This window comes from Urocitellus parryii, chromosome 6 (genome assembly GCF_045843805.1).
Source record: "Urocitellus parryii isolate mUroPar1 chromosome 6, mUroPar1.hap1, whole genome shotgun sequence".
Lineage (NCBI taxonomy): Eukaryota > Metazoa > Chordata > Mammalia > Rodentia > Sciuridae > Urocitellus > Urocitellus parryii.
The window spans coordinates 91667194-91678585 of record NC_135536.1 but is presented as its reverse complement, the minus strand read 5'-3'; the positions used below and the strand labels follow the sequence as shown (position 1 = coordinate 91678585).

Below are 11392 nucleotides of genomic sequence, written 5' to 3'. Positions count from 1 at the left end.
TTTTTTAGAATTTTGTCCTAGGCCTGGTCTTTTGTTCATCTCACCTTGAAATCATTTACTATTCTAAATCACTTACATCTTCCCTGTTTCCCTCTCGCCTATGAAGAAGGCAAGTAAGCAGCAGCCATGTGACTTTTCTTTGTTTTCATATTTTGTATAGCTCCCATGTATATTTGCATGTTAATAAATTTGTTAGGCTTTGCTCTTATTAACCTTATTTTTGTTGTAAAGGTGTCAGCCATGAATCTTTGTGATGTGCAGCAAAGGGATCACTCCCTTTTCTGCTCCTACACCACCAATGCAGTCTACCTTTCAGTCTTAAGTGCCACTGTTCACAGAGATCCTGGGCCAGTTAAAAAGAAGTGTTTTAAAGGGGGGAGGGGAGGAAGTTGGGTGAGGGGTGCATGCCTATAATCCCAGAAGTATGAAAGCAAGAGGATCTAAAATTTGTAGTCCACTTGGGGAACATAGCAAGAAGATGTCTCAAAATTAATTAACTAATTGAAACTTGAAAGAGGGGAGTGTTGAGTCTGATTGAGTTGAAAACTCTAGTGTACACTGGCCTCCTGGAGACTTTACCTACCTCGTTCTGCCAAACTTGAGTTGGTACTGAGTTTCTATCCTATAAATCTAGCAGATAAAACTGCTACACAAGTGGCTGTGGCACCATCACCAGTAAGAATCCTTTATTTTTATTTACAGGTAAGAAAACTGAGGAGTTAACAGAGATAAAAGAAGATGACTTTTTTGTTTTGTTTTGTTTTTCTTGGTACTGGGGATTGAACTCAGGGGCACTTGACCACTGAGCCACATCCCCAACCCTATTTTGTATTTTATTTAGAGACAGGGTCTCACTGAGTTGCTTAGCACCTCACTAAGTTGTGAGGCTGACTTTGAACTGGTGATCCTCCGGCCCCAGCCTCCCGAGCCACTGAGATTATAGGCATGCGCCACGACACCCAGCAAGAGGATGAACTTTGACAGGCAGAACTAGAATCTCCTGAAAATGCCATTAGACTTCATGAATTCCCTATGTAAAAAAGTTATTCTCAAAATTCCTGATGCTAACAAAAGGAAGTTTTGCCTGCAGGTCCATCCTTGGAGGAACTGTTAAGAGTAAAGGGTGGGGTTATAGCTCAGGGGTAGAACACTTGCTTAAGTATACCAGTGAGGCCCTGGGTTTGATCCTCAGCATTACATAAAAATGAAATAAATACAAGTATTGTGTCCATGTACAACTAAAAATATATTTTAAAAAATAAAGAGGGGCTTGGGTTGTGGCTCAGCGGTAGAGCGCTCGCCTAGCACATGCAGGGCCCTGGGTTCGATCCTCAGCACCACATAAAAGTAAATAAATAAAACAAAGGTATTGTGACCACATACAACTAAAAAACTTTTTAAATAAATAAATAAAGAGTTGGTGAGGACCATCTTGTTGTCTAAAGCCTATTAGGAAAAGGGATTCAGCAGTTCAGTGCTAAGAAATTTTCCTATATTTCCCTGCTGTAGTTTTAGATAATTTGTTCTAATTAGTTGTGCAAATAAAGAACCACTGAAAGTAAATGGCATTGCCTAGAGCTTTACATCTTACAGAGACATTCTCATCACTATCACCTTCTCAGAACAACCCTGGGAACGCTGCCAGGTTTTTTTTTTTTTATTGAACAAAAAAATTGAATGAATAAATGAATTGTGATATAGGAATAATTGTCCCATTTTGTGGATATGATAACTCTATCAAGTCAGCTTTGTATCATAACAAAACACCTGACACAGTCTACTTAATAAAAAGGTTTATTTAGTTTATTGTTTTTCTAAAAAGCACAGAGCACAGGCTCTGTGATGAAGGCTGACTCTTTGTCTGCATCACCACATGGTGAATTTGAACAGTAATTCTTGTAGTGCCAATAGCAATGAAAGGAGTGCATGCAGGAGAAAACAAGTGACTGATCTCAAGCCAAAAGCAGATAGCATAGGAGGGGCTAGGTATCCTCTTTTCATAGTAAACCTCTTAGAAGAACCCAAGAGGTCTCATGGGAACTACCTTCTGAGAGCATACACCCAGTGACCTAAAGACATTGCTCTAGGCCCCACCTCTCAAAGGTTCCACCACCTCCCCAAACTGCTACCCTGGAAATCAAGACTCTAACCACAATAGACTTTTGAGGACACAATTAAGCCATATCCAAACCTAAGATTGGGTCAGGAATTTTCCAGTTCCCTTTGTGAAATTAGGATTCAAACTTAGATCTGAGCCTACTGGTATTCAAATTCTAATGCTAACCCCTTAGAAACTTTGAAGTTGTAATGGGAGTTTGGGATTACATGTGTTAGGGGCCCACCAGAGGAATTTAATAGGAAACTCACAGTAGCAACTGATGCCCCATTCAGATCTGCCCCAGTGAGCCAGTTCCCAGCTTTTGCCTATTGTGCCAACAATTAGCACCTGTACATTGCTTGAGGATACTGGAGAGAACTGGAAATTTTAAGTTTCATGCCATCCCATAGCCTGATATAGCCAAAGACAGGCTCTTGTGGATTACCAAAAGCCAGATCCTTTGCTTTGAGGCAGGACAAATTCTAAGGTGTGTTCTTTGTTATATAGAGGTCCCTGTTGGAAAAGGCTGTGTGGAAACTTCTAATATCACACCCTCACTTGGCTTCTGTCCTTCGTCATCCACTGCTTTACTGCTTTTCTTCCCCCGTAAAAGCCCTTTCTTAATGCACCACAGTGATGTGCAGGCTTCAATTGTGCCCTTGTGCTTCACCAACAAGATATAAATATATCCTCAGTTATATTTTTTAATCATCTATATTGTGGAGAACTAAAGGTGAATAACTACATCCAGTTAATGAGACATATGGAGTTTCCTACAGGATTAAGACTTGATATATGATCAACTCTTACTTTCAATTATATTTACTAGTTCATTTGTTTTTTCTATCAGCCCTTCTTGTGGAACTCCAAAATATAAAAATGGCTTTTATGCATAAGGTTTCCAATCAAAGTAGTCAGAGATACTTTATTATTTCTTATAAGACACCTACTACCCAAATGTTAGTCTATAATTTCTGAATTTTTTTCTAGACACCAGGGAGAGACAAACTCAAAGATAGTTCCTTAAGTAGAATTATTAAGAAGACTACTGTTACATCATTGCAACTTCCTACGTGCATAAAGTGTATTTGCATATCAACTTGAGAAAGAAAGAAAATAATTCGAAATTAATCCAGTCCAAATAAAGCCATCTTCAGCCCTGAAGAAAGAAAAAAGAAAAGGAAAAAAATTTGTGAATGCATTTACTTTATTTGGATTACAGATCTCACCATCAATTTGTCTAACTTCTGCAATGTAGGTCTCCTTTTTAGAAGTGGCTACAGAAAATTTTCAAAACCCATTACAAAGAACATATCCCAGTAATTTATTCTATCGGTGCTCCCAAAATCTTAGAGGAAAGAATTCTAATATTAGAGTTTATGTCCTGGCTTTGCCATTTAATAACTATATGACTGTGCAGATAACCCAACTTCTCTTAAATAAATTTTTCTGTCCTAAAGATAATAGATTTGAATGGGTTTTCAGCATCAAGATATCCTGGGCAGTAAAATTTCATTGAAAAGCTGAATTTTCTACCACCACTGGAATGCAGCTGAAGATACCAAGAAGTCCAAGTTTCTCTTTCTTTCATGCTTTAGAGCTCCTTGTAATTACATCTATTATAGATTTTTACAGGGAATATAAACCAGTCTGTTTCCATTTCTTTCCTCAAATGGCTAGGAGCTTCTTGAAGGCAAACAGAGTACCCACACACTGAGACTGAACAAGAAACTGAAAGAATAGGACATCTGCAGAACTGTGTCACCCCTCTCTTCTGAATGAAGAACAAAACAACTGTTATGTGTTTTTGTTTTTTTGTTTTTCTTTTGAGATGAGGTCTCTCACTAAATTGTTGAGGCCAGTCTCAAACGTGCCATCTTCTTGCCTTAGCCTCCTAGGTAGCTGGAGATTACAGGCATATACCACCATGTCCAGTGTGAGAATAATTCATTTTTGAGGTCTTTTTCTATGCAGAAACGCCTGATATGAAAATGACAGAAGAAAGATCAAACCCTTGCAGGTGGTGTGGGTAATCAGCTGCCTCTATCCAGCCACATCTCACTGGCAGCTCCTCTGTCTTCCTGTTACAGGGTCAGTGATGCTGACAGAGTCACACCTGGGACCACAGCCCTTCCTCATGCCATTCCACAGAAGAAAGGAATATGACCCAGGAATGTGACTCAAAGAATTCTTTACCTGCTAACTGCTACCTTAGCTAATGTCCTCCATACAGTGAAGATTATCATGTTAGAGTTGTCTCTCAATAGTCCCTAGGATAATAAACAGAAATATTTCTTAAAGTCAAAAACCCACCTCTGTGTTGTTGGTTAGTCCCAGGATGCTGGTTAGTTGTCTCGGTCTATGAAAAAGAAAATGGGAAACATTAAGCTTTACTTTTTAAGATACCATGTACTAACAAATGTCCCAAACTGTGTAGCTTTGAACACTTGTAGACCCAATCCTGCCTACTGGCCTCAGAGCCAAACCCAGCCAGTATTAAAGGAGTCCAGGTTTCTAGGTGTCAGGACAGTAGGATTTATAGGCGAAGACCTGTGCCTCCCTGCGATGCTCCTTGGTGCCAAGTGTCCATAAGGCTGTCAGAAAAGCTAGAGGAAGCCAACAGTGGTAAGAAGCACCGGGAGTGCTGCTACTACTCCCTGCTCTCACTACAAGGACCCCACTGGCTCAGGGAACATGCCATGCAGAAGTCTCTCAGAAGGTGTCACACATCAGTGCTTTAGAAACACTCCCTGACAATCCCAGTATACAATTTTTTTTTTTTAATACAGAAAAAGCTTTAAGCTGTGACTCTACTTAGGAATAACTTTCAACAGTTAAGGAAAAAACCTGAAAACTTACCCCACTTCACTATCTTGGGCACCTTCAGAGTTTCATGTGTAACTCTGCATGCGTATTCATCTTTATCATTGGGGGTGAATTCAGTGTGCACCAGAAGATAGAAGGACCAGTCCTTGCTGAAAGAGAGGTCCGACTGCTCGACTTTTTCTATCTTGTGTCCATTTTTCAACAGATCTATTTGAATCTGGGGTGGATGAAATCCAGATACATAGCAGTTGAGGAAGTTTGGTTTCCCGTTCTCAGCCGGGTGCCGGGTATAAACTTGAATTCTCGGAGAACCTGAGAAACATCAGGGAAAGACAAAATAAATTTGTCATGAGTATTTTACTTGGAGCTAACTTGCTCCCAAGTTAGGCACCAAAGGTTAAATTTGACCTATTTGTCCGGATGCCATTTCCACTCTGGCCAAATGAGTTTCTACTCTCCCAATAGGCTACTCTATTTCATGAAATAGAGTAGAGCTTAGTATGTTTCCCACGTAATTGTTCTCTATATGCTTTGGGGTTTTGTTTGTTGGTTTGTTTGCTTTTGGTCTGGTTTTGTTTTCTAGCTGATTTCTACCAGTATCTTTGGTTACTGGAAATTATTTTATTTTATTTTTTATTTTTTTTTTTAAATTGTTTTTAAGTATTTTTTTTTTTGAGAGAGGAGAGAGAGAGAGAGAGAGAGAGAGAGAGAGAGAGAGAGAGAGAGAGAATTTTTAATATTTATTTTTTAGTTCTCGGCGGACACAACATCTTTGTTGGTATGTGGTGCTGAGGATCGAACCCGGGCCGCACGCATGCCAGGCGAGCGCGCTACCGCTTGAGCCACATCCCCAGCCCATGGAAATTATTTTAAAGAAATTTTCTGGGCGGCTCTCAAGAATATTTAATGTCCTCTCAGCACCCATTGAATTTTTAATACATCACTCAAGGTCCCAACCTACTTTTCAAACTTCATTTCTCATTTAATACACCCTGCATAGAAGCTACATCAAATTATTCATGCTATTGTACACTGCTTCAACCCCTTCCATTTTCTTTCCTATGTTTACCCACTTCCTTTTTGGTTCCTGCTTCTGCCTACATCTATGCCCATCTGACTTCCTAATGTATATTAAGTATCTAGTGCAGTGACTAGCACACAGCAATTGCTCTGTAAGTAGCAGAAGTTATTATTATTATCTCCTTGCTCAGCTTCCTATGCAAATCAAGCCAACATATGTTGAGACCAAACATAACCTGTTTATTCCTGCCCAGTGTTTATATGTCAAATCTCTGATTACATGAGTTAGAAAACAAAGAATCAAAAATGACTAAGTCCCTAAGCAAATTTGCAAGACCATGTCTCAAAATTAAAAAAAATATAAAGGACTGGTGATGTAGCTCAGTGGTAAAGCTCGCCTGGGTTCAATTCCCAGTTTAAAAAAAAAAAAAAATTAGCCGGATGCAGTGGCGAGCCTGCCTATAATCCCAGCGGCTCCGGAGGCTAAGACAGGAGGATCTTGAGTTCAAAGCCAGCCTCAGCAACTTAGCAAGTCACTTAGCAACTCAGAGAGACCCTGTCTCTAAATAAAATATATATTTAAAAAGGTCTGGGGATGTGGCTCAGTGGTTAAGCATCCCTGGGTTCAATCCCAAGTATCAAAAAACAAAACAACAACAACAACAACAACAAAAATTAAATGCCTACAGGAGTTGGTTTTATCCCCACTACCCACACCCCAAAGAAACAGAAAAAAAGCAAAAAAGCATTTATTTTGTTCAGGGGTCAGAACACAACTTCATCCTGCCCAGAATTCTCTCTTTGAATGAAGCAGGCAGAATTTTGCAAGAATATCACTATAATGTCTTCTAGGATAAAGACAATATCGAGCTAGGTTTGAATTTGGCCAAGATCTGTGGGCTCAGTCACTTACTAGCCTTGTGACTTCGGGAGAATTACTTAAGTTTCCAAAGCTTAACTGAAAAATTAATCCATGCCTACCTACAGTAAAACAAAAAAAACTCACATACAAACATGGGGAAAATAGACCTTTAGAGGCAATCAACATTGAATATTTCTTGTGTATTTTCCAAAAATGAACTAGGTATTTTCTTTGGAATTTTTCAAAATGAGACTTTTTTACTGGTACTTTATAATTATACATAACAGTGAGATTCATTATGCTATTTATTGGTACTAGCACATAATATAATTTGATCAATCCAGGGCAATCCCTATTGGGTCCTCTCAAACCCTATGTGAGCTGTCTCTTTTCTTCTCACTTGAAAAAAATCTTACTCTTTTATATTCACTCTTGTCTTTGGATTTCATTCTTCAAAATCGTGAGACAAGAACTTGAAGTCTCTGGCAGGGAGCTGGGATCAGCTGTAACATTACATACAGCAGTAGAGGCTGAAAATCTCATTTCATCTTTTGGGAGTTTGTCCAGGATTCTTGGAAGGCATGATCCCTGTCTAATGTATACCTGACCAATCACCCACCAACGGCTACCATGGATCCCTGATACACAAGATACCAAGCTACAAATGGCCATACAGATGGAATCCAAGATGAACTCCCCATTTACCAGGGACCCTTAGATAGGCTCCCATAGGAAGTACCAGAGTGGTCATCACCCCTATCCCTAATGGCAGTTAGGGGCTCTTCTTCAGAGGGAGGAAATGAATAAGATAGAATAGGATAGATAGGATGGATGGATAGATAGATAGATAGAAAAACAGGCAGTTAAGAAAATGGACCCCTGAAAAAGAGGTTTCTCTACATGAACAGGCTATTCCATGAAATATAGGAACATTCCAAATATTCCAGCCAACTCCTTTGTTCCAGAACAGTGGGAAAAATGAGATGGGACAGATCTGAGTGAAGGTTACAGACTTAAGGGCTAACCAATTATAGCCTCAGCACTTTTCCTGATTAACACAGAAATTGATCAATGCCCCTACCCCTTGACTAGCACACTTAAGTGGCAACCCCTATCGGGTCCCCTCTTGGACTGTAGGAGCTATGTCTCTTTTCTTCTCACTTCAATAAATCCTACTCTTCAATACTCAAAAAAAATTGTTTTTTGATCCATCTCATTCCCCAGTAACTTCTCTTTCCCTCCCTCTGAATATATGTATATCATATATATATGATATGTGTGTGTGTGTGTGTGTGTGTGTGTATGTGTGTATTAGAGACAGGTTCTCACTAAGTTGCTTAGGGCCTTGCTAAGTTGCTGAAGTTGGCTTTGTACTTTCAATCCTCTTGCCTCAGCTTCCCAAGGCACTGGGATTATAGGCATGTGCCACCCTGCCTGGCATTCTTCCTTCTATTTTCATGAGATTCCATATTCTTGCTCTGCATATGAGAGAAAAGATTTGAACCTTAACTTTCTGAGTCTAACTTATTTCAGTTAGCATAATGTTCTCCAAATTCCATCCATTTCCACACAAATAACAATTTCACTTTTTTTTTTTTTTTATGTCTGAGTAAAACTCCATTGTGTATGTATGTAGGTATAGTGTACCAGAAAATGTGGTGTGTGTGTGTGTGTGTATCTCACTGAGTTGCTTAAGGCCTTGCTAAATTGCTGAGGCATCAACCACCTGCCCTGCTCCATTCATAGTCTTTTTTTTTTTTTTTTATTCCTGGTCTTTTAAGGAATCTCCATACTGCTTTCTAAAGTGGTTGTACTAATTTGCATTCCCACCAACAATGTATCAGTGTATATTTTCCCTCACATCCTCACAGCAATTTTTATTTCTTTTTTTTTTTTAATTTTTCAATACTGGGGATAGAACCCAAGGGCACTTTAGCAATGAGTTACACTCCAGCTCTTTTTAAGTTTCTGAGGGCCTTGGAAAGTTGCTGGGGCTGGCCTCTGATCTTCCTGCTTCAGCCTCTTGAGTCACTGGGATTATAGGCATGGGCCACCATACCCAGCTGTTCTGTGTATTCTTGGTGATTGCCATTCTGAGATGAGACGAATTCTCAGTGGTTTTTTGTTGCTGTTGTTGTTTGTTTGTTTGTTTCGTTGTAGATGGACATCATACCTTATTTTGTTTATTTTTATGTGGCACTGAGGATCGAACCCAGTGCCTCATGCATGCTAGGCAAGTGTGCTACCACGGAGTTACAACCCCAGCCCTCTCAGTATACTTTTGATTTGCATTTCCCTGATTGCTAAGTATGTTGAATATTTTTTCATATGTTAGCCATTTGTATTTGTTCTTTTGAGAAATATCTATGTAGATCATTTACCCATTTATTAATTGGGCTATTAGCTTGCTTATTTTTTATGGTGTTTTTTGAGTTCTTTATATATTCAGAATAAGATTTTTTAAATGTCAGGTTGCTATTTTTTTAAATGACACCTATCATCACTAGATACATTATTCTTTATTTTGTAAGTAAATTTTATTCAAATTAATTATCATTTTCTTATGATCAAAACTGTTTCACAGGGGATTTGTAAGGGAAAAAGTTGAGAAGTCCCAATTTGTCACCGAGTATTTAAAATGTGCACAAAATCCTGGGTGTCTGGATGAGTCTTGGTAACCATCTTGAATTACCCTTACCTCCCTGACTTTGACCAATAGTCACTTTTTCAAAACTGAAAGTGGAGGCTTCCTATATCTTGGAAAGAACCAGGCAAGTTGCCAAAAAGGAAGCTCTCTATGAAGAAAAGGCAAGGAGGGCCCTTGATCACCCATCTTGCTTCAGAGAACTTAACACAGGAAGATGAGGAGGCAGGTTTCTGAAAAAACGGTCACACCCAGACCCATGAAGGTTCATGTCTGTAATCCCAGCGATTGGGAAGGCTGAAGCAGAAGGATTGCAAAATGGAGACCAGCCTCAGCAATTTGGCTACGCCCTAAACAATTTAGCAGTACTGTGACTTTAAAAAGTAAAGTAAAAAGGGCTGGGTATGTAACTCAGTGGTAAAACACCTCTGGGTTCAATCCCCAAAGAAGAAAGTGGAGAAGAAGAGGGAAGAGAAGGAGAAAAAGAAAAAAAAAAAAAAGATGGGGTTACAACCAAAATGCCTAGCTACTTACCACAAAGGCACTGGTCAGGCTCAATTTCAATCCTAATTGTTATTTATCGCCTGTGATTTAAGTTGCTTAAAATTTTGGTGCCCAGAGGTCGACCCCAGAAGCTTAGTGAGGCCCTAAGCAAGTTAGCAAGCCCCTGTTTCTAAATTTAAAAAAAAAAAAAAAAAAAAAACAGGTCTAGGGATATAAGGTTAGTGATAAAGTGCTCTTAGTTTCAATCTCCAGTACAATCAATCAATAAATCTTGGTACCCCAGTTTTCTCATGTGCTTGATTCGGGTAATCACAGTATTTACATCCATTTTCAAAATTAAGACACACAGGGCTGAGTGTGGCTCCATGGTAGAGCACTTTCCTAAGCATGCACAATGCCCTGGGTAACAATCCCAAACACCGTCGGGAAAAAAAAAAAAAAAAAAGCAACACTGATATAAAGTATGTACAGTCCTTGGCATACAGCAAACTGTAATAACGGGTAGCTTTTAGGATTATTAATAAAGCAACAAATAATGAGAACAGCGTTTGCGCGCCTTGGTTTGGTGCCACTGGATCAGGAGAAGAAGAAAGTGTACCTAGCGGGGCGCTTCCAGTCTGAAGGAAGCAGAGTTGTTGCGGTTTGTCTTCCCGTGGGTTGTGTCTTCCACGTACCCCAGACACCGGTTTCCACTCATTCACAGCTCCCCAACTCCGTGTCTCTGGGACTAGCCTATTAGCCCCATCCTACCGTTGCGCTCCGGGAGCCAGAGGAGGAGCGAAGTGTGGAGGAAAACCCTCTCCATCTCGGGGGGCTCTAAAACGTACCCAAACCCGCAAACTCGGTCAAGATCCACCTTGTCCCAGCAGCCAGAGGTCTCCCTGGATCCTCTAGCAAAGGAGCAAGAAGTAGGCGTTCTGGGCTTTCACTCCCTTCCTAATCCCCCGCCACCCCACGATTCACGCAGAGACCGAGCCCTGGTCCCCACTCAGGGAAGAACTTGGGGTTAGAGTTAAGAGACTGCCAAAGGGTCAGAGAGGGTGGTGTTAAGAAGAGACACTTACGCGGGTCAGCGTCCAGGCCGGTCAGAAAGAGTAGCATGGGCAAGGCCACCGCCACCGCCACCGCCACGGAGCGAGACATTGCGACTCGAGCAAAGTGAAACGCAAAATGCCAGCCCCACGGGGCGCGTCCACTTAAATTCCTTGAGCACACAGCCAATCAGGACCCGGCCCGCGGGGCGCGTCACCAGTCTCCTAGCTTGCGACGCCGGGCCAGGTTAGAGAGAGGGATTTTCCCCTTTTCAGTTTCATTTTCTCATAAAGCCTCGTGATGTTTAGAATGGCAATAGGTTGGACTGTACATAGACGACCTCTGATCTGGGGTACGCGCCTCGGTTTGGGGTATCAGGCTACCCATCCTAGATTCTGGCTGGAAG

General features: G+C 40.5%; 1 protein-coding gene across 1 annotated transcript; it reads right to left on the bottom strand.

Moving 5' to 3' along the window:
• Nucleotides 1–1778: 1778 nt before the first annotated feature.
• B2m (beta-2-microglobulin) lies at nt 1779–11119 on the bottom strand. The gene is made up of 4 exons (XM_026392741.2): nt 11019–11119; nt 4958–5236; nt 4412–4457; nt 1779–3257 (listed from the first exon to the last, which is right to left on the bottom strand). The coding sequence occupies exons 1-3, from the start codon at nt 11095–11097 to the stop codon at nt 4444–4446; spliced, it is 372 nt and encodes a 123-aa protein (XP_026248526.1). The 5' UTR covers nt 11098–11119; the 3' UTR covers nt 1779–3257; nt 4412–4443.
• Between the last annotated feature and the right edge of the window lie 273 nt (nt 11120–11392).